Below are 21,275 nucleotides of genomic sequence, written 5' to 3'. Positions count from 1 at the left end.
GGGAGCATGACATCTCTCTTTGTCGACAAACATGAAGTTTGGTTCTGTTTAGAGTTTTATGACATAGCACCATTCATCGTAGAATGTTCCGCAGTGAGGCTTTAATTTAAAGCTGTGTTAGGCATGATTATTATTTGTTGTGAGAATCCGAAATAAGCTACACCAAAATCAGCCCCGTACCTGCTTTTTTTTAGTATTCATTTTAGAAAACCCTAATTCGCGCACAACCAATTATACAAAGCTTTATCTTTATGCTATTGCTCAGTCCTTTGGCCCCTCCCCTTACATGAATTGGGAAAAGGAAAGCATTTTTCTTGTCTCGAGCATTTCCTCCCCACACGTTGTTGGTGGTAAGCTTCTTAACCGCAGCTGCCCTTGGGCACACTGACAGAAACATGACTATAAATCTGTGCCTGCGGCCTCTCGCTCATCCATACAGGCAAGGTGGGAGTAGTGTCTTGCCTCAGGACACTGAAGCAGAAGGATCAGGGAGAGAGGGATCGTATATCTTATCCACTGCTGTAGTTATTGGTTAAGGCTGCAAAATCAGAAGATCAATACTGGATTGTCAAGTGGATGGTAATTGTTGGTTCCCTGATAGGATAAGGTCTCAATGTCAAAGGTCAGGTAAATAATATATACTCTACATACTTACATTCTTGTGTAGCAGGTAGGTGCTCCAAAAGAACTCAAGATGCAATATAGGACACGAGCATGATGACGTGAAGGGATCAAAATTACATTGTGTGTTTTTGGGGCCACCCTGTCTCCGCTATTCCCTCCGGCGTCAAACTCCCGTCTACTCACTGTGGTGTGCTGCCGCTGCGTGTGGGTTGCAGCAAAGTAAGTGTGCCCCCTAGTGACGATCGTGGCGTTCATATCGTATAAGTGAGTCTACAGATCTCCTTTGGCATTAAATGGAGCAGGACGGGCAGTTTTGAAGTGTAAAATCCTCCAATTTGTCTCCTGAGAATGTCAATGGAAGCAGTTACACAGACTTGACATTTCCCACCCCGCATGTTCTCTCCTCTCCCTCACTTCTCCCCTCTCGAAAGGCTAAAGACAAGCGCGTTCCATTTCAAAAGTCATAAGTTAGAGTTACTTCCACATCACACCTGCTCCAAAACACATCACCGCAGACCAGGGCTGTGAATCACCGAGAGAGTGCACTGGTCTGCTGTCTGTGAAGAAACTTTGCAAAGTCATATTTCAGGCATTTTTAAACACGCTCTATCTCATGGCTAAAGGGGTGTCAGATACTTCAGTGATTGAAGGGGAAGGGGGGAATGCATGCATGAGGATTGTACACAGGAAAAACGTGCATAATTCCACACAGAAAGGTCCAACAGTCAAAATTGGGACTAATGTTCTAGCCACTCAAATAACGTGACAGCCCATATAGTCGAGAATCATTCAGCAGCCCTCTGTAAAAAATAATCACCTGTTAAAGCTGACAGGCAACCTAAAACAGATACCCCTGACTTTGCAAGCGCCATCTTGACTGGTTGCTCCGTCGTTGACAGTGAGGGATGGGCTAAACGCAGAAAAACAATCACTAGACACTAATACAATGAGATCACACGAGCAATTCAATATCACAATCCACTCATGTACCTCCTTTAACCCATCATCTCTGGCTCTTTATCTCCAATCACAGAAGCGGAATGCATTTGTGATTGCAATGAATAATACAATGCAGTCCGTTAGATGGCTGCTCTTCTTTGCCTCGAAGCAGCTGCTAAAAATAGATAATGATCCTCTACAAGGAGGAGTATGTGCCCAAACTGCCCTTTTTAACTAATCTACAGTCTACACAGCACCCTCATACTGTAGTCTATCTGGGGGTGAGACAGGGACACCATACTGCAGATGCTATATTGGCAGCGATTTGATCTCGCAAAGGATTATGCTGATCTCTAGACAAATACAGCCCTGCTTCCAAAAAGTCAAGACACGGTGCATAATGCCAATAATGCTGCTAGCTGCAAATTCCTGAAAGCCGTTGTGTGCTGTAGAATAAACAACACATCAACAAATTTAACTCATGCACTCTTCCCCCGCTTCTTCATACTGGGACTGGCAGCAGCTATGGGCCTTAGGTGGTGAGATAGTTGGCTGCATCTGGTATAGAAAAGTATGCAGTAATGCTTCACACATATTGTTGTGACAGAGCAACTAAAGCTTATGATGAGTTAGGCAGGGGAGACTTACTCAATGATGGAAATCTCAAGCATATATAGATCATAGGGGCCTTTTTTAGCGGAGTCCGAGATGAAAAATAGGAAACACGGTGATGCAGCTGTTAGGGGGCCTTTCTGTGTAGAGTTTGCGTGTTCTCCTGTGTTTGTGTGTGTTTCCTCAGCCACAAAAAAAATGTACAATAGGATGAATGAGCGTGTGTTTGAGAGTGCGCGTGGCTGACGACAGATGGAAACAATGCGGCGAGGCGTGTTTATATGAATGAGCCCCATGTGTGTTCATTATGCAACTTTTGTATGTATTTTACCTTGTAGTGACTCGCCAAAGACACTGAGTATCACCACCAATATACACCCCATATAATCTTCGATTGTTTATTTATTTATTTTGGTTTATTTGGTCGAGTACATTAAAGATGCATTATGCAACTTTTTATGTGAAAAAAAAAGTTGATGTTTGTATGTATTTTACCTTGTGGCTGTATGAGAGGGTCAGCATCGATCCTTTACTTTCCATCACAGATCACAGTGGAATCAACAGTGCTCCAGGATCAATTATTGTGTAGGTTTTGTTGTGAGAGGGTCCGTCAGCAGTGAAAACCTTCCAAACAATTGATCCTGGAGCGTTGTAGAGACCACTGTGATGGACAGTAAAGGCGCCATGCTGACCCCTCATACAGCCACAAGGTAAAATACATACAAATCAATCTTTTTTTTTCACATAAAAAGTTGCATAATGCATCTTTAATTTAATGTACTCGACCAAATAAACCAAAATAAATAATAAAAAATCGAAGATTATATGGGGTGTATATTGGTGGTGATACTCAGTATCTTTGGCTCATTGTATTTGTTGATACAGTGAATTGTTTGATTAATGTCTCACTGTGGATCCTTCTGCCTTCTGTAAAACTTGCTGGCTAGCCTCCTTAAATACCTCCTTATGTATTCACTTTCCGCTTAGACAAAGTCTCCTAAACCAAACAACTGGACATTTTTCAACTTAGATTTCGTGGGTTTTGCCTATTTATCATGGATGATGGAGCATTTGTTTTAAACCTTTCTACTCACTCACTCTCTTTCCACATGGTTAACTTCTGTTTTGGCATTGTCCTCTCACACAGTTATAGGAAACAACTGATTGCCGTGTACTTCCTCAAAAATAGTGCGTCACAAGAATATATGCCTCCAAGGGCAGCGCAGCAAAGGTGATAATAATGTGCTTACACAGGTAATACATAGCACCGATACAATAAAGCTGGCTGACTTAAATGTCCTCGGTGAGAGATGAGACTGTGAGATCATGCCGCTCCTGCCCTTGTGATTACCATAGATATTAACTGAGGGCGAGAGAACTTGTAGACAGGAGATCTAGGAGACAGCCTTGAGCACTTTGCTGTTCACTGTACACCGCTCTGTCCTGGTTTCTCTTTTCTCTTCGCTGCGGCTGATCTCCAGAAGAAGGCTTTTCAAGGATTTAGCTCTACACACCTGTCACTCAAACTAGAATCAGCCTCCCACTCACTGATATTAACCCTTCAACATTTCACTGTGCCCTTGGCTTGTGTAACTGCTGGATTGGGAGGATCTCTTCACAAAGTTTTAATGAAACCTGACAATTTGGCTACAATTCATCCTGCCAACTTAGAGTAGTGCATACAAAAAACACTCTAGCATGACAAAAGAATTAATACTGGATGACTAATAAGGATGACTTTTCAACCCTAATTATCCTTGGGTATATGACAGGCTTTAGGTTACGTTATTTCTTCTTCTAAAAAAAAAAAAAGAAAGAATCCATTCTTCTTCACACATGAGAAAATAGTATATGACTTGTAAATTGGTGATAATTCCATGTTTTACAGGTGTTTGTAACCTTCCTGTGGCTTCCTTTTAGCCCCATGTTAGCCCTGTAGGATCTCTCTGTATGATATCGCCCTCACAAGCTTTGTTCTACTTGTTCTCTCAGCTCCCTCTTCTCTTCATTAAAAGTCCTCCCATGAACATTGTTTGCTCACATAAGGGCCCATATGCTCCAGCTCCTCTCGTCTTTCTCTGATCTTGCTCTATTGTTCCCAACCTCTTTTTTCCCCTTCTTTATTTTAACCCTGATTTCACTTTCATTGTCTTCTGTTGATTCTTTCTTCATCCTGGCTGTCAGCTCAACCTCCGTCCCTCCCTCTTGTTGATGTTTTGGAGTGCAGCAAGTCGGAAAAAACATGTTTGTTTTTTTCTTAAACAGCTGAATAGGAATACGTCACTGACCTCAAAACGAGTCTTGGCGTTGCTTTTCGGAAACAAATGCAACAATAGGGAAACATGTCATTGACTCACTGAAATAGGATTTTAAAATTGTTCACATGATATAACCAAGATGTTCCAGTTCCCTTCTTCACGTCAACAACAGGACGACAAAAGCCCCGGGAAGTTTTGTGCGTCATGATGGAACACTGGCGTAAAATCAAAGCCAGAAGGAGAGGTGGTGATTGAAGCATTTCGATTGGCTCTTGAAAGTAACCGGCAGCAGATGCGGTTCCCAGGATGCTGCGCCGCATGCCGAGTGGGGCTTTTGGACGTAGCAAGGAGCGCTAATTAGCGAGCAGGCGAGACGTGAAATGCTGCTTTGTTGTCCATTCGTACGTAAACACGTGGCGGCAGCAATCACTTAGCGCGCGCGTTGTTGTCGCTAGAGTTTTGGACAAAAGGGGTCATGAGACACTCCCCAACATGATATGAAAATGATAATGAGCGGTGTCGTGCAAAGAGGCCTATTTGGTTTTAATTGGGGTTGAGTCGTCCATAAGCCTGTACCAGTCTCAATGTGTCCGTCTGGTGGCTGCGCCTTTGAGGACAATTGCTTCTAGTATAAACAGCAGATGTGCTAAACAAGTAAATCAGCAATAATGAGTGAGAAATGTTCATATATTGTTCATCAGTCAGAAAGGCAATAAGAAGTCATGTGTCTTGGTTTGAACGTACGACACTAAAGCAGCTTCCTTTCTTTGTACAGCGTTGCGGCTCTTCTGTGAAAACACTAACCCATCCCTCAGTGGTCTTCACAAAACGGTTATGTGCTTGTTTTTAGCGGTGAGAATTTAGATCAAAGCCAAGGTGATTATCCATGCTACCTTTTGTAATTGCGGTGTTTGGGGCAAATAACTCGAAAGCTTTGCATGCATTTGAAATTTCTAATTTTGCAGAGTGAGGGAAGTTTTTATGAGCACTCAAAGCATTTCACATTAAGAAACTATTCATTCTCGTTGAGCACCTCACGCACAAATCTGTGCAGCCGTGATGAGAGAGACAAGGTCGGAGGAATGTTTTCCCTAAAGACACAATGTCGTCAATAGTTCGAATAAATGAAATGACTTGATGCTGTATCAGATTTCTTATTATTTATCTACTGGACATGTGCAAAGTTCTAGGAAAGTGCAGTTTAAACAGTTTTATACTTTAACACATTGTGATTTGGAGGTTTCACACCAGCCTACACAGAACAAGCTCTCGCCCAATTCTTGTGCTGGAAAATGCAGAAAATGTATAGGCTCTAGGTCTGAAACTCCAAGTTTCAGCGTGCACAAGACTTTCTCCCAAAGCCATCTGTTTATCTGACCACCCATCTGTCACCACACAATAGAATCCCCTACCTCAAATGATCCGCCAACAATGTTTCTCATTTGATATGCTGGCATTTAGAAATCATCCATTGGTCGAAACGAGGTTTATTTATCTCAAGGAGTAGCGCTCATTGGGGAAAAAAGATGCCAGAGAAGGACTGTCAAAACGGCATCCCAATTAGGGGGATTTTCGGGGACCGACTTCTGTTTTTCGAGCCTTTCTTTTCTCACTTTCTTGGTGGCGTGGTGAGTTGTGGTGTTGCACCTCTTTGAATGGGGCCAGCACTTGTTATGATGGTGTCACGGCACGATGGCAAAGTTCATAGGAAATCAAAGTGAGCCGTGTTGCACACTTGGAAAATAAACTTGAAGGGAAAGAAGAATACCAGAATTCAAGTAATCTCCCAATACAGGAACAACCATGCACTGTGAGTATCTGGGGAAAGGTTTTTAGTTGTTCCTTCCCTAGTATTTCATTAATTTATAGATAATGAAAATATATTTGTATTCATAATTAGCATCACAGAGATATCTTAAAAGCCAAGCCCAGAGCTGCACAATTTAGAAAAAATATCACGTATCAAGTATTGCATTTGAAATTCAGGAGTATGACACAAGACTCTTCACAAGGTTTTCGGGATTTGCACATATTAAATTGCATTAGAGAGTTTTTGTTTATTTGTTTTCTGAGGACATACATGACCAAAATAAGCACAAACCAGAAGAGCTTTACGGGTATAGCAGTAAACACTCAGTCCAACAGTCCTTAGAAATACTAAGCAAAAAATAGATCAATAAATTCACGATCACTCACTTGTTGTCGGGCCCATTATCCACCACCACGGCAAAGCTCCTTGTTTGGCTGTGTGCTTGATTTGTGCATAGATATTGCGTGCTTACTTGTAGCCGCGCATTTATTAGAGAAACCATATTGTGTGAGCGCAGCAGTGTTTTGTTTGTTGTGCCCAGTGTGGAACAGAGGACGCCTCATTAGGCTGCAGGGGCCTGAGCGTGTACTCGGAGGCTGCGCTCCTGTACAATACAATCATATGGATCAGCAGATCAATGGGCCCTGCTCAAGGATAAAACAAGGGCAACCAAGGGAGCTCTATCGGATCATGAGAAGACTTTTTTTTATGTTTGCATTGCAACGAATGAGTCCTCACACCTTTTATCACTTACAGCAATGTATATTTAACATTTAACAGACAGAACGCTATGTGTTTAGGGATTTAGTATATGCTGTTTTTCACTTACATTTTGCGTCAAAAGCAGAGTGGTATTTCCGCTCCCTGTGATGCATTCCCCACAGGCTTATAGCTATAGAAACTGACATCAGCGATCAGTTTATTCCCACTGGAGATGAGCCAGCATGAGTCCCAGTCGCCCAGCAAGTGTGATTCTTCTGCAGGACCAGGGGGTCGTCTCCAAGCGAGTGCTGTTTTGTGAAACTCCAGCCTGTTGTTTTTTTTTGGGGGGGGGCTTTTTTTGGGGGGCTTTTTTTCCCCACCTCAAATGAGATGCTCAATAACAGCGTAAATGTGGAAGCACTTACCCGCTGCCTTCAGACTAAACCAATCTGCCAGATCAGACTGACAAGTACAATACGTAAATGCGGCTCACATCGCAGTTGGCTTGTGTGAAAACGTCTGCAGTCGTTCAGAACGGCAGCGAAATAAATGGAAAGTCATCAGGAATGGAACATGATTACACCCAGGAAATAACTTTTTTTTGACAAGAACGATGCAAGCAAGAGTAAATATTTGGTGAAAGTCAGATCAAGGCATTTACCAGCACTGAAACACAGGACGTTACCATCATAGCAGCATTTGGACAGTGATATTCCACGAGATTGAAAATAGTGAATAGAAAACAAAAAATATCCACTTACACTGTTTCAGTTCTTGTACAAAAACAATCCTTTTCCATTGAGAGCGACAGCGGGTCATTCGCCCAGTGAGCCGCGGATCATTTGAATCCCAGCTCTGACTGGTGTATTTGATCGCTGTGTCCTTAAGCAAGACACTGCACTCATCTCTTTGTGTTTATGAATGGGGTTGAGTGAGTGCTGGTGCCAAAGATGAGCAGCCTCGCTTCTGTCAGTTTATACCAGGAGCATCTGGAAATGAGCTAAGATTATTATTATTAGTGGCTTAAGAGTAATGTCACTGTCCCGTTGAAAGAAGCGCTGCAAATCACTCTCATCCCAAATCATCAAATCATACCGATGCTGTGTCCTTTGGGGAGATATTTCACCCATCTTGACAAATTATGGTTAAAATCCTCACATTTTGGACAGTAAAAATCTATGTAGTGTATGTAAAAGTAAATGTAGTGAATGACTGTAAGCCTCTCACATTGGTCTCACAAACACGTCAAGAGACATTACCGTAAGCATGACGTACATTGTAAATGATGCCAACACATCCCACCTACTGTTGCAACAATGTCTTGAATTGGTGCCAGGTATGCATCTTTCCTCTGAATGTAGTGCGGAAGGAGCCTGCGCATGTTAATTCCTTTCACGTCCATCTGACAAGACTAATCTTGGGATAATTACAGGGAGAAGAACTCCAATTAGCAGCGGCAGCCGGGATTACTTGGAAAATGAGGGGAAATGGTGGTCACCTGTGATCCTGTCTCTGTTTCAGTGCTGCAAAATATGAGAGCAGATTTTGCCTGTGCACTAATAAAACGTTATCATTACCTGTTCAGCGCAACCACACATGAAACAAACTTCAGTCTGGCACAGCTTGGGTTATCTAAAATGGGACTCAAGTGGGGCATCAACACATGGCAATGGTTCTCATCTGGTCCTCCATGAGCAACAGTTTTCAGGTGCTCTGACACAGTCCTTTACTATTTGGATTTTGGCCAACTTGGGCCATTTATCCATGGGTTTCAGTAACACGACTTCTTCGTATTTGTATTTTAACAGCATTTCAACCGCAAAACACTCACAGAGACAGAAAGGCATTAAGAGAGTGTTATTGAATGAACATGAATCATGATTACGGCTCAGACCCCGGCGGAAGATTGAATGAACGATAGGAGATGCACGGCGTTGATGAATGATAGCCAGAACCCTTAGCCTGGACCATGGTGGTGGTAGAAGAGGCAACCCAGGGTCACCAGTCGATGAGCAGAGCCAAGGTGGAGAAAGGGGTGGAGGAGGGTCGTAGCACAGCTGGGAAACGCCTGAGGAAGAAGGGGATCCGGAGTGATTAGTGGCTGGAGCAGGGATGAGCAGCTGTGGTGATTGGCTGTCGTGAAGGTGCGGCTTGAGCTGGGTCTGTGATTGGATGATTGGAGTGAGCTGCCAATGAATGAATGCAGCTGGTAGGTCTTCCAGGTTGAATTTGCGCAGAAGCTTCATTTGGCTTAAGGAAAAATAGAAAGGAAGCATTAGGGGGGAAAAGGAGCATTATCATTGTATCTATTTTCTTTATTTGCATGGCAGTTAGACAAAGCAAGTTTGCAGCTGGTGTGAAGCATAAAGAATGTCCAATATAGCTGGTGCTAATTCTTAACTCCTTTCTACATTGCATTACACATACAGTAGAAATATAAGTTGTATGATAAATCCATGCTATGACCATTCAAAAGTTGTAATTATTTGAATTAAGTAATTGCCTCAGAAATCATTACATTTTTAGTCTTTTATTACTTGAGATCCATGGATATTTATCCGTCTGGTTTAGATGGCGCAGGTGAATACTGGTGCGATACTGGTCTAATAAAATGTTCCCCGTCGTCTTCAAATTTGAATACAGAATATCTCCTTCCGATGTGTGAAGTTCCTAATGTACTTTTTCTCCTCTTTCCCCATGCAGCTAAGAAATGGATTTTTCATACCTGTGGCGCTGTGGGTCCCGAAGGCCCCACCCCCTCCCAGTGCACCAACTCCTACAGGAACAGCAACGTGAACGTGTCCGTCGGCACCCGTGGGCCCTTCAAAGGCATCCAGATGTGGCATGTCCCGGAAAGTGGAACACACAGGTATAAATCGCCCCTTGGAATCAGTATTCAAGCACCAATTCAGCGCTGATCTAAATGCATGGTGCCACATTACGTCCCCTGCTTTGTTATCATTTGATATCATCATGCGGTGATATTGAGCTCGTTCTACCTGTTTACTCAGACTCAGAAGGCTAATTGTTTTTTGTGTGAAGGTCTTCGGAAATGCTAATTTGTTCAGCACTGTGCAGAACATGCTCCCGGACAATAGTAAAACTACAACTGGGAATGTCTGAATGAGCGATGATTATCATAATTAACATGCGATTGAATGATGTGAATGATAGAAAATGGTTGCACCTCAACCTGTCCCCTCAGGTTTCTTTTCCTTTTATCAGTTAGTTATTGTCAGAAAAGGAACAGCATTTTAAGCAAGAATGTGTATATATTTTGTCGTTAACAAACATTGTACAACATGTTGTTGTTATTTACAGAATATATGCAGCTCGGAAAATAGAAAGTTACTCTCTCCGACTTCCACAATCCCAGCAGCACCTGTCCTCGAACAAGTCCTAATTAAAATTAAAATGAGGACCCCAGGAGGATTAGCTGGTCCGTGGGTACAGTTAATGGGGATCCTAATAGATAAATAAATAAACTAACAAATAGATCTTGGGCTTCTGTCCTCATATGGCAACCCAAGTCCAATTGTTGCTGTGAATCACAATAAAATCCTACATCCATTACCTGCTTTAAAACCGTGTGCAGGATATGGCAAGTGCTGAAAAGTTGCTGGGATAGTTATCGCCCCAATTACTCGATCCAAATTTCCCCTAGCATAACAAAAGGTCAAGCAGCTGGAGTCCAACTACTTTTTTTTCCCCCTAGGTGTATTCAACAAACAGCTAGTTAGAGGATTACGCTCAAGCCACCCATCCAGCCTTGTAGGAATGATAACTGCTAAAATCCTGCTTTTGCATTTACAGTCACGATGCGTTGAACACCAGCAGAACCTCCATTGTGCCATACTAACTATAAGCCACATACAAATAGCAAACTCTACTCACTTAACCTGTATTTGTCAGGCGTCAGGATCCTGAGTATTTCTGCATCATTTTCTCTTCCTCTCGCCCACTCGCACTCTGCTGCGCACATCCATCTTCCCCCAGCAAACAGAGACATCTCACTATCCCAGAGCTGCATGCCGAGCCCGCGCTGGAGTAATGGCTGCTATATATGATTCATGCGCTACACCTGTCTCCGCTACCCAAATCCAAATAAGAAAGAAAGAAAGAGGACGCCTACCTCCTTGTTTCTGCGTGGCCCTCGCCGTTTTAAAATACTTCCGCTGCTGGACCTTGAAATCTGTGCCACAGTGGGAATAATGCTCCGATCTCCTTTTCACATTGTGTACAAATCAATAACTCTACTCCAGGCTGTGATGACAAATAAGAGCTGGTTAACTTGGATTTGACTTGTGAGAAATAGTTGATCTTGCATTGATGTAGGATGTCATTGTGCTAAAATGTAAGGTCAGTGTTTCTCAAGGAAAGAATTACCGGTAATCTCACTGCATCTTGAGTGTGCATGATGGATGGATGTCTGTGTGTGTGTGTGCTGAGTCAAATCAATACACATGAGAATTATGTAAGTGTGCATTGTCCTGACTTGGACGGCTCCCTGGGAAGGAGTTCCGGGGCAGTTTCCATCAGGAGGAGGTCCCGAGGAAGGCCTAAGAGACACCTGAGGGACTTCATCTTTCGGCTGGTCTGCGAATGCCTTGCCCAGAAGAGCTGGAGGAAGTTTGTTTGGAGAGTGAAGTCAGGGCACCTCTGCTTAGACAGCCCTGGATAAAGTGGACAAAGATAGATGGAGATTAACCTGATAAAGAGAGCATTATGGAAGTATATACCACAGAATTAAAATGCATGGTTGATAAGGTCAAAGTAATGCCTCGAAAATATCTCAATGTCTAATTTAGGGCTACTGTAATTGGTTAAGTATGGGGTCTGCAAAGGTGGTTGGGGGTCATTTGGAGTTTGTTGTTGACCCACACCAGACATTGATCAAAAGCAGATGGCACTTTAAGTGGGTGTTTGTGTTTCTTTTTGCAAGGTGTCCCAAAAACACAACCTGTACTTTCTTCTGTCAGATAGTACAAAAATGTTCCTCCCACGTGTACAGAGTGAACAGGCACAGCCAAAAACCCTGGAGTCTACCGGTAACCGTGTAACAACAGCGATTGAAAAGGTGCCTTCTGATAGCGGCGCGGGGAGAAAAGCTTGCAGGAAGAGCTGGTCTGATGTGTCCTGGTTTGGCTGGCAGAGCTTGTAAATGAAGCTGACAGACGGACACAGAGATGAAGAGCGCTCCATGCATCTCCCCACAGTCATTAGGCAAACAGCTGAGGTAGGCCGCGGCGAAATCCCCGGTTTGCACCTCCAAAGAGAAAATGTCCAGAGGAGAAATGTACAAGAGCTCCAAAAATATATTTTCTATATTTTTTTTATAGGCAAGACAAACGGGAGCCATAAAATAGTCGTAAAGGTGTGTGTGTGTTTGTGTGTGTTTGTGTGTGTTTGCGTGTGTGTTTGTGTATGCATGTCCCCATGTGGCTCTTGAGAAACTATGCAAGGTCAACCATTTTGAGTCCAAACTAAAACATCCAGGATGCTGTAGAGAGTTGGGATTCAATTTGGCTGTTATTTAATGAAATGGCAGAGGAAAGGAAATGCAGAGATATTGTTCCTTCGCCTTAGGTTACACTTTCTTATAAGCTTTCCGACAGTGATGCAAAATAACTACATGCTTTTTATGCGGGTAGAGTAATAATGTTAGCAGGAGTGGAGCCGTAGAGGCAGCAGTAGCGTGGTTGTCGTGAAAGTGTTAATAGCAGTAGTTGTAGTAAATAAGGAGAAGCTGTAGTGATAGTGTAGTAGTCGCGGCACAGATGCTGAGTGGTTACCACTTGGAGGTCCCAAGTTCATTTCCCAGACCATGAGGGCCTGTCTTTGTTGAGTATGTTATCCACGCATCAGGGTAGGTTCTAGAAATGGGTCCCTAAGCGCTGGACAATGTAACTACTGCTATTAACCACAACCACGCTGATGCTGCTTCTATGGCTCTACTCCTGCTAACATTTTTAGTCTACCCACATAAAAAGCATGTAGTTTGTACTTCACCATTGTTGTATTACCGTAGAAGTATTAGTAAAGATAGAATATTACTATGAATTAGCAGTTGTAGTGGACTAGTCGTAAAACATGCATATGTAACTCTTGTGTGGTTTTAGTATTTGAAGAAGCAATGTACAGTGGGAGGAAAATGTATGTGAACATATTGGAATTTCCCACATTTCTGCCTAAATTGGTCATAAAATGTGGTCTGATCGTCATCAAAGTCTTAAGAATGAGTAAACAATGTCTGCTTAAACTAATACCACCCAAACAATTACATGTTATCATATTTGGAATGGCCACAACATGTATTTTCTGTATGTATACCATTGTATTAAATACCTCTTTTTGGCAGCAATGACTTCACCCAGACGCTATGATCAAATGTAAATGTTTGGGTGGTATTAGTTTAAGCAGACACTGTCTATTCATTCTTATGATTTTGATGAAGATTAGACCACATTTTATGACCAATTTTGGCAGAAAATGTGAGAAATTCCAAAGGGTTCACATACATTTTCCTCCCACTTATATATACTGTACAGTTTTTGATTTGTTTGTTCATTCGTTCTTCTTTTATATGTACTTCGATGCTAATTTGACATACTTGCTCCATCTCTGCCACATCTTAACACAGTCACATCCCCGCCTCTGCCTTTCTGCTTATTTTCCAGCAGAACAATCTCAACAACACTTGAGAGCTCAAAGAACCATCGTGCGCCCCATTCTCAGTGCCATTAAGATAATTAGCATGCTAACGAGCTGAATTTGCGCTTGTTTTTTTAGTTTGTTTGTGTGTGCGTGTTCACAGAATCACGGCGTACGGTGCAGCTGGAGGGCGCAGTGTTCTGGCCATGAGCCGGTCCCACGGTGTCTACATCACGGGCGACTTCATGCTGAAGAAAGGGGACTTGCTCTACATCCTGGTGGGACAGCAAGGAGAGGACGCTTGCCCCAACGTAAGTCTACCCCGCACTCCCACCAACTTCATAAATACTGCCCCAGAGATCCATAATGTCAGGTGATAAGACAAACTCGGGCCAGTTAATTATGATAATAGAAATTCAATTTATGAATCTTGTGTGAAATAGCTGTATATGCGGCAGTGATTCAGCATTTTGGAGCCGCAGACCAAACGTATTTCTTGTTTATGGCGCCACAAATCCTCCATCTTTTTTTTTTTTTCTTTTTCCAAATGACTCCGGAGTTGGACTTTAAGCTTCTAACAGGCCAAACTGAATTATACTTGTGCCTACACTCTGTGACAGTTAGGGCAGGGAGATGGTGAAGAAAGAGCCATCAGTCAGCGTTATTGTGGGAGATATGTTATCCTAAAGTAAACCATCCGCCATAATGGTCGTTATCAGACACTTTGCTATAAGGCCATTAGGAGTTTGGATTATTGGTCTTGTGCTAATGCTGTGGTCATTGTGATCCCAGGTCAGTTTGGGAAAATAGAAATATGAGAGGTTAATGTGACTGATATATATACAGGCAATGTCAGTAACTTTGAAATATGTTGTTTAGAGGTAAAACGCAATGTGCAGTTCGAGCTTATATGAATGCGTTTCCTTGACAGGCAACAAAGTTACTTTTGTCAAGACAGAATGCTTTCTTATTGCTGGCCAGCGCTTGGCCCATTCATCTTCACTTGGGAACTGTATACTTACTGCTTCTTCTGTCTTTACCAATCAGTTTTGTATGGCACTGTCTCATATTATTTAAATCAACCACAGGGGTTTTCTATGTACTTGTCTAAACAGGGCAAGATTTCATTGATTCGGTTGCATGTACCGCCCAATCTTTCTGTCCACTTTCTGGAAGCAAAAAGCACACCTAATAAAATGTGTCGAAGATACTGAGGATGAATCTCCAGCTTTTTGTTCACCTAAAGATTTCTTCTCAGACAAACAGGGCTCAATTGACAAGATCTCGCGGCACTCTTTCATCCCATTGTCTCCATAGGTCCAGTTGTTTTTGACATTGAGAGTTGGTGGTCAGCCCCTGTGTGCCATCCTCACTTAGAGAGCATGAATCATCTGCCCTCTCGCCCCCAGGGGCTCTGTGTCTGACTGCAGAAGCTCAATGAAGCCAGCAGTGGATTTCCCTGTTGCCTGTCTTAAGCCCGCTTCTGGTTGTTTTTGCCAGGGGTGGCTGTCATCCATCTTTCTCTCTCCCTGGCAGAGCGTGCAGTGGTGTGTTTCCCCTCACAGTTCACCACTCTGAGACTAAAACCTCCCCAATCCCTCAAGTCGCCAATGAAACCATCCATCATGCACTATTTAAATGTTTCAAAGCTAACGCATCATCCCGCCGCCCGACGAAAGTGGGAGAAAATGGGCTATATATTCAGGTCTAGGTGCTCATCAAGGGCCCAAGATAGTGGAGGGAATTATACGTAATAGTTTTGTTGAGAATGAGTGGAGGAAAGTGGCTCTCGACTGGTGCAGCTGGCGTAGGTGGGACAGAGGTTACTTATAGTGATACTCAGGAGACTTCAACAAGATGTGCTGTTTTATTTAGTCTTTTTTCCCCGTGTATGTGCTGTTTCATGAGGCTAAATCTGATGCAAGACGACTGCTTTGTATGGGTACAGGTTCTTATTTAGCACCTGTATTAGTCAAGAATTCTGTCGAGAATTATGTCGAGAATTATGCTTTAGGCTACTTTTAGACCACTAATTACTGTGTTATATTGTGTGTCTAGATTCTGAGGCACTGGTTTGAAAAACGTCAGTACTGGCATTAAAAAATGTCAGCTGAAAGAAAGCATTTTAAAGCTAATAACACAAGGGAATTAATGAGCGTTACAAATGGCTGGTTATCTTTAGACAGGTGCTTTGTGAAACGCATAGAAGGATTATAGCTTGAATTGCTGTATATTAAATCTAAACAGACCGACAGAATAAGCTTTCATATGAAGACTAATGCTGAAGTGGAAGAACTGAATGTATGGTTTTAGTACCACAGTGTTTATCAAATTATTATTTTATTTTTTTACTGATAGGTGTCACGATGGCTATACTGCTGCTTGAGAAATGTTTTCAAAATCCTTAGTGTGTTAGTTTCCACAGGATGCTGTTTTCAGTGGTGCCCGCTTGTAAGACCTGGCTGTGCCCCATACCTCTGTCATCCAGTTATTAGTTTTCTAACACAGGTGCTGTTGAATGTTCATGCCGCCGATGCGCGGGGGATTCGGCTGCTTCAAAGTGAGACTGAAGTCATTTAAGGTTCTTGTTATTTCCCCCCCGCACTGACAGCAGCAGACAGCGGCTCTCCAAAGCACCGCGCTCAAAGTGATTTGTGCCATAGAGTGCGGTTTTCTCACACCTAACCTCCCTTTGGTGGCAAAAACGATACCCCCGTTGTCCTGAGAAATGCTGGTCGTGTCTGTGCGTCTTCATCGCCGCACGCACGTTCACATGCTGCTTTCAAAACATCCTGTTGTTCCCTCATCCGCCGACACAGACCGCTTGAAAGGCTTAAACTGCAGTCATAACCGACAGAAGGCAGGAAGCGACGGTTTGAGCATTTTAATGCACTTCTTCTTGCTCTTCAAACTGTCAGACACAACCTTGTCCTGCCCAGTTTATTACAAAACAAATAACTATGCATTTACAGTCATGAAAAGATGGACTTTTGCCTGTATATTTTTCCTGGCTGTTGAAATGTTTTTGCTAAACCTTGGCTCAGAAAGTGCTACCTTTTCTCCTGGTTAAGCGTTGCTCTATCTTTTACTTTTGATAGATATTGTTTACCGCACACGAAAGCACCTCGCACAGGAGCTGCAGTTTAATGAGATACCCTGATTGAATCGTCCAGCAATCACAATTTTATTTCCGATTCTTCTTAATAACTGGTCTCATGAGAGTTAATCAATGGTAATCACTTCACTGAGTAGCAATATTTGTCTCGTGTCATTAGTCATTGCGCGTGTTGGTCGAAGTGTACACAATGTCGTAGTTTTATTTGCGTATACACAGCATGATCCGTCTGATATGAATACAGTTTTCCTTCCAACTGTCTATCACCGAGCGTCCTGCCCCCGCCTACGCTCTTCAACTACCACAACAGAAATGCCAGACAGACAAGGGAGCAGAGTGACTGTGAGCGTGTGCACTCGGTTTGGAGTTGCAAATGGGTGCCCTCTCGCAGCGAGCCGTTCTCGCTTCGGGCACTTCTGCCGGATGCTACACGTACACATACGCATCGATTCACACCACAGCCTCCACCGTGGCACTGTCTCCTGACGACATTTGCCAACAGAATGTCCAGTTCTATCTTCACAGTGGCTGCATTTCAGTGGGAGCACCAAACGCATGTGTTTATATGTGTGATAAGTCAATCAACATTTTTCCCATTGAACCGAAATAGCATGTGAGAAAATGAGCCTCATACTCGTGCGACTATTAAGCACATGATGACTACCTCTTTGGCTTCTACCACACACCACCTACTACTACAACATCCGAGTCCAAATTTGCCTCGCTTGATACTTTTCAACTTCATCATTTTAAAAAACTTAAAGAAGAACTAAGTAACTTGTTTACCTTAATAAATCCTTTTCGTGGTCCCTCTGGGGGTAATACAAGTGTTGATGGGATGATTGGGGGGTCTTTCATCTCCCCCTGGTGTCTCTGGCCAGAAAACCATAATTGCAACTTCGCTGCCTCTGGGTAGGAGCCACCAATACACACTAATGGAATCACGAAAAAGAAGCTAACAGGCTAGCTAGCAAAGCTAACTGTGGGTTAGTGCCACTTAAACAGTATTTACAGCCAAGTTTGAGTAAAAAAAATATCTCCATTGTGTAATTGGATGTATAATATCCCTCTCTTCCTTTGTCTTTTCTCAGTGTAGTATTTACTCTCACGGAAAATGAATGACTGAAAAACATGCCACGACATCTGCAGTGGCGCTTATGGCCTCTAGGGGCATGAGTTACAGGGGGCGAGTACTGCTTTAAGCTAAATATTCAAAATATGAATCAGGGCTTTTCAGCATAGGGGATTTGATCATATTCATGATATGTACAATGTACCTATCATGAATATCTGTGCTGATCAATTTGCTTGTCTATTTGCTCAAATGTATTCAAGATAAGCCCTTAGAGAGTTTCTCCTGTACAAGAAGCAGCTGAGGGACCTCCTCCGTCCCCTCTGTGTGCGAAAGAAAACTCCATTTGAAAGCATGCTCTTGGGTAAATTGACATCTTTCATCCTCCCCACAGGCCAACGGTTTGCTCAACAAGATCTGCCAGGATCAGAGCGGCCCCATGGTGAACAAAACTCAAGTGAAGGGAGGCGGGGGAGGTGGAGGTGGAGCCACCTATGTGTTCAAGGTAAGTCCCAAAGACAGCCAGGCTTTTTAGGGACTCAACAAATGGGGACAGATCGTTACATGCACAAAAAGTTCTGATTATGCTCAAATGTAGGAGACCATGTCTAAAACAACAAGGACAGTTCAAGAAATGTTGAATTGAAAAATAGACGCAAGTTTGCCCAAAATAAGTAAGTAAATAATATTTTCCCCCCTCTTCATCACAACCTGGAAAGATTTCACTTGAAACAACATTTAGAGTATGTGTAATATCTTTGAATGTAACCACGTTACAAAGATGCACCCTTTCAGCAAAATGTTCATCCTTCAGGTATAACGGCAAAAAAAAAAATTCCTTCATCTTATCAACCAGTGTTTCTTTTCTATTTGTGAAGATTAATATAGATTCTGTGAGACAAATGTGTGGGAAAGAATCATCTTTTTTGTTCATATATAAGAATTAAATAGAAACGGCACAGGACCTAGAAGTGTAATGACATAGTAATAATGGAAACAGGACAATAATCTGTGGTATTATAGTAATATGATTAGTTTACCCATGACTATAAGTTACCAGGAAACATATGTATGTGGAAACAATCTCAAATAGGTTTGGTTTTGTCCCTTGTTATCCCTTTAATTATTCTATTTCCAATATAAAATCGTGTACAGAGCTATCCTCACAATTATTAAATTACTGGCCTAATCAGTCACCTTCAAAATAATCTGCTGATATCCATTGCATATAACATGACACTGATTTTGACAGCTTAAAAGACTCTTTCATAACCAGCCACATTACTGAGACAGGAGTGGGAAATGGGGCTAAAGTGTCTTAGCCAAGCTCTCAACAACAGGCTGGACTCGAAGACGTGATCTGATTTCAGGACAAATGCTTCAATGATTAATAAACTGCTGATGTTACTGATCATACAGTGTTATTAGATGTAAAAAAAAACAAAAAAAACAATGACAAATTGCTTGTGTGCCCAGTTGGAGAGAAACCAGTATGTGCCACTCTTAATTGCGGCTGGGGGAGGCGGCCGCGGGTACAGCAGCCTATCAGACACTCAGCTGGAGCAGATGGACTACGACCTCAGTCAACCCGGCCGCAATGGGAAATCACACGCAGCAGGTGAACAGGGCTTTGAAGTCTACTTTGTACTGCCTGTGTATGTGATAGACATCCATTTACAATGTTGAGTGGACTGCCTCTAATCTTTCAAATGAGGAAAACAGGCTTCAGATGTAGCTTCAAGTGGAGGTACATGTTGATATGTTCTCAAGATGTCAGGTTGAGAGTTCACCTCACCTCACTCTGGTAAGAGATTAGTTTGGAGAAACCGCAGTGACTACATTTTTTATTTACTATTATTTTTATTTCTACTGTCATTTTATTTCCGTCAGACACTCATTGTTTTTACTAGCTTAGTGGAAGGTAAAAGGAGAATTAGATTAGCATGCATGTTTGGGGGACATTATTGAATGAACCTGTTTCAGTACTTTTGAAGAAAAGTGCTTTCTTTGAATTTGCTTTGGACAAACACAGTATGCTTTTGCTAGCCGGTCTATAGCAAAATATGTTTCAATCTTCACCCTCAAAATTACTCTAAAAATTACCATAGTTGTAGGTGGTAAGTTACTTATAGCCATTTGCTACTAACTGTGAGTCTATTCATGGAGCTATTGCTTTGACGCATATTACTCTTGTATATCTTGTGTTGATAGGTGGAGGCGGAGGCTGGAATGACAGTGTTCCTCTCAGTCCGGGTGGCAGGCCTCTGGTGCTGGGGGGTCAAGGTGGCGAGGCCTGTCAGAAGTACTGGCGGACTCGCGGTGGCTTTGGGGGCGGCGGAGGCGGTTGTATCTCCGGAGGTGGTGGCGGGGGCTACAGAGGTACAAACACGAACAAAACATTGATAAGGTGTTTAATAAATGCAGTATCTCAGGTCTACAGGCCATTTGATATCTTACATGACACATATAAGCATCAGGGATCAAGGAACAAGGAAGTCCAGCCGTGCTACATTCATTCTGTAGGCTTAGACATGACAGCTCAGTGCCCTTGGGAGAGGAAGCCCAGCGTTCGCTCAATAAAACACTCTTTATTCATTTCTGGTACAGATCCACTGGGAATAGCCCACAGGATAAAGGCAGATATTACAGTGCGAGTGTGAATGAACAAAGCCACCATACATGTTTTTACAACTACCCTGTGCATGCTTTGTTGTAGGAGGCAACACGTCTCTGGATAATAACCCCAAACATGATGGAGATGATGGCACGTCATTCCTCGGACCAGAGGGAGAGCCATTTCTCTACCCTCTGAAAGGTAAGACATCCGTTACCTGCAATGTTGGAGAGTAACTACTTGTTGCAACTACAGTGTAATTAGATTACACAGTAATGTATTACGAATACAATTGCAAAACTGGTAATTACCATATACTTAACTACTGATACTATTTGTAATATTGAAATATTGTAATATTTTGACAGCTGATTACATCGTATTATTCATAAAATGTAATAAATTTTGAAAAACAAACACTAAACAAAGAGTATTGGTCCATTGTTGGTGATGTGCAGGAAACAAGATATCCTCAACTGTGAAAAAACTCCACATCAAATGTATTGAAACACTTGAAAGAGCAGCACTTATCGACACGTAAGTGGGGCAGACCCACCTGGCTTGATCCTTTTTTTTTTAACTAATCAGTAATCAGATCACTTTTGAAATAAAGCAAAAAAGGAAGTAGATTACTTTTAGAAGGAGTAATCATTTATCAGTAGTTAGATTACTTTTTTAGAGTAATCCACCAACACGGGATAGCGGCGTTATCAGATAGTGGGCTTGGATATCTTGCATAATATGCACTTTTTATTATAATTATGTCAATTCCGATTATATAAAATACCAACGCAGAAGTTTGTGATGAATTATTTTTTCCCTGCAAGGATGGAAATCTTTAGTAATCATCAAATAGAGAATAATGATAAGTTTATAAT

The 21,275-nt window shown here is 42.3% G+C and overlaps 1 protein-coding gene across 1 annotated transcript in view; it reads left to right on the top strand.

Moving 5' to 3' along the window:
- The window catches only part of alk (ALK receptor tyrosine kinase), a 423,524-nt gene that overhangs the window by 382,654 nt on the left and 19,595 nt on the right, over window positions 1-21,275 (top strand). Inside the window, exons 12-17 of the mRNA XM_079573064.1 lie at window positions 9,649-9,814; window positions 13,760-13,907; window positions 18,178-18,288; window positions 19,260-19,401; window positions 19,995-20,162; window positions 20,500-20,598. Coding sequence (XP_079429190.1) covers window positions 9,649-9,814; window positions 13,760-13,907; window positions 18,178-18,288; window positions 19,260-19,401; window positions 19,995-20,162; window positions 20,500-20,598 — 834 coding nt within the window. The remainder of the gene's footprint in view (window positions 1-9,648; window positions 9,815-13,759; window positions 13,908-18,177; window positions 18,289-19,259; window positions 19,402-19,994; window positions 20,163-20,499; window positions 20,599-21,275) is intronic.

The sequence above is a fragment of the Gobius niger genome (assembly GCF_951799975.1).
Source record: "Gobius niger genome assembly, chromosome: 16".
Taxonomy (NCBI): domain Eukaryota; kingdom Metazoa; phylum Chordata; class Actinopteri; order Gobiiformes; family Gobiidae; genus Gobius; species Gobius niger.
This window is presented reverse-complemented; position numbering and strand designations above follow the sequence as displayed.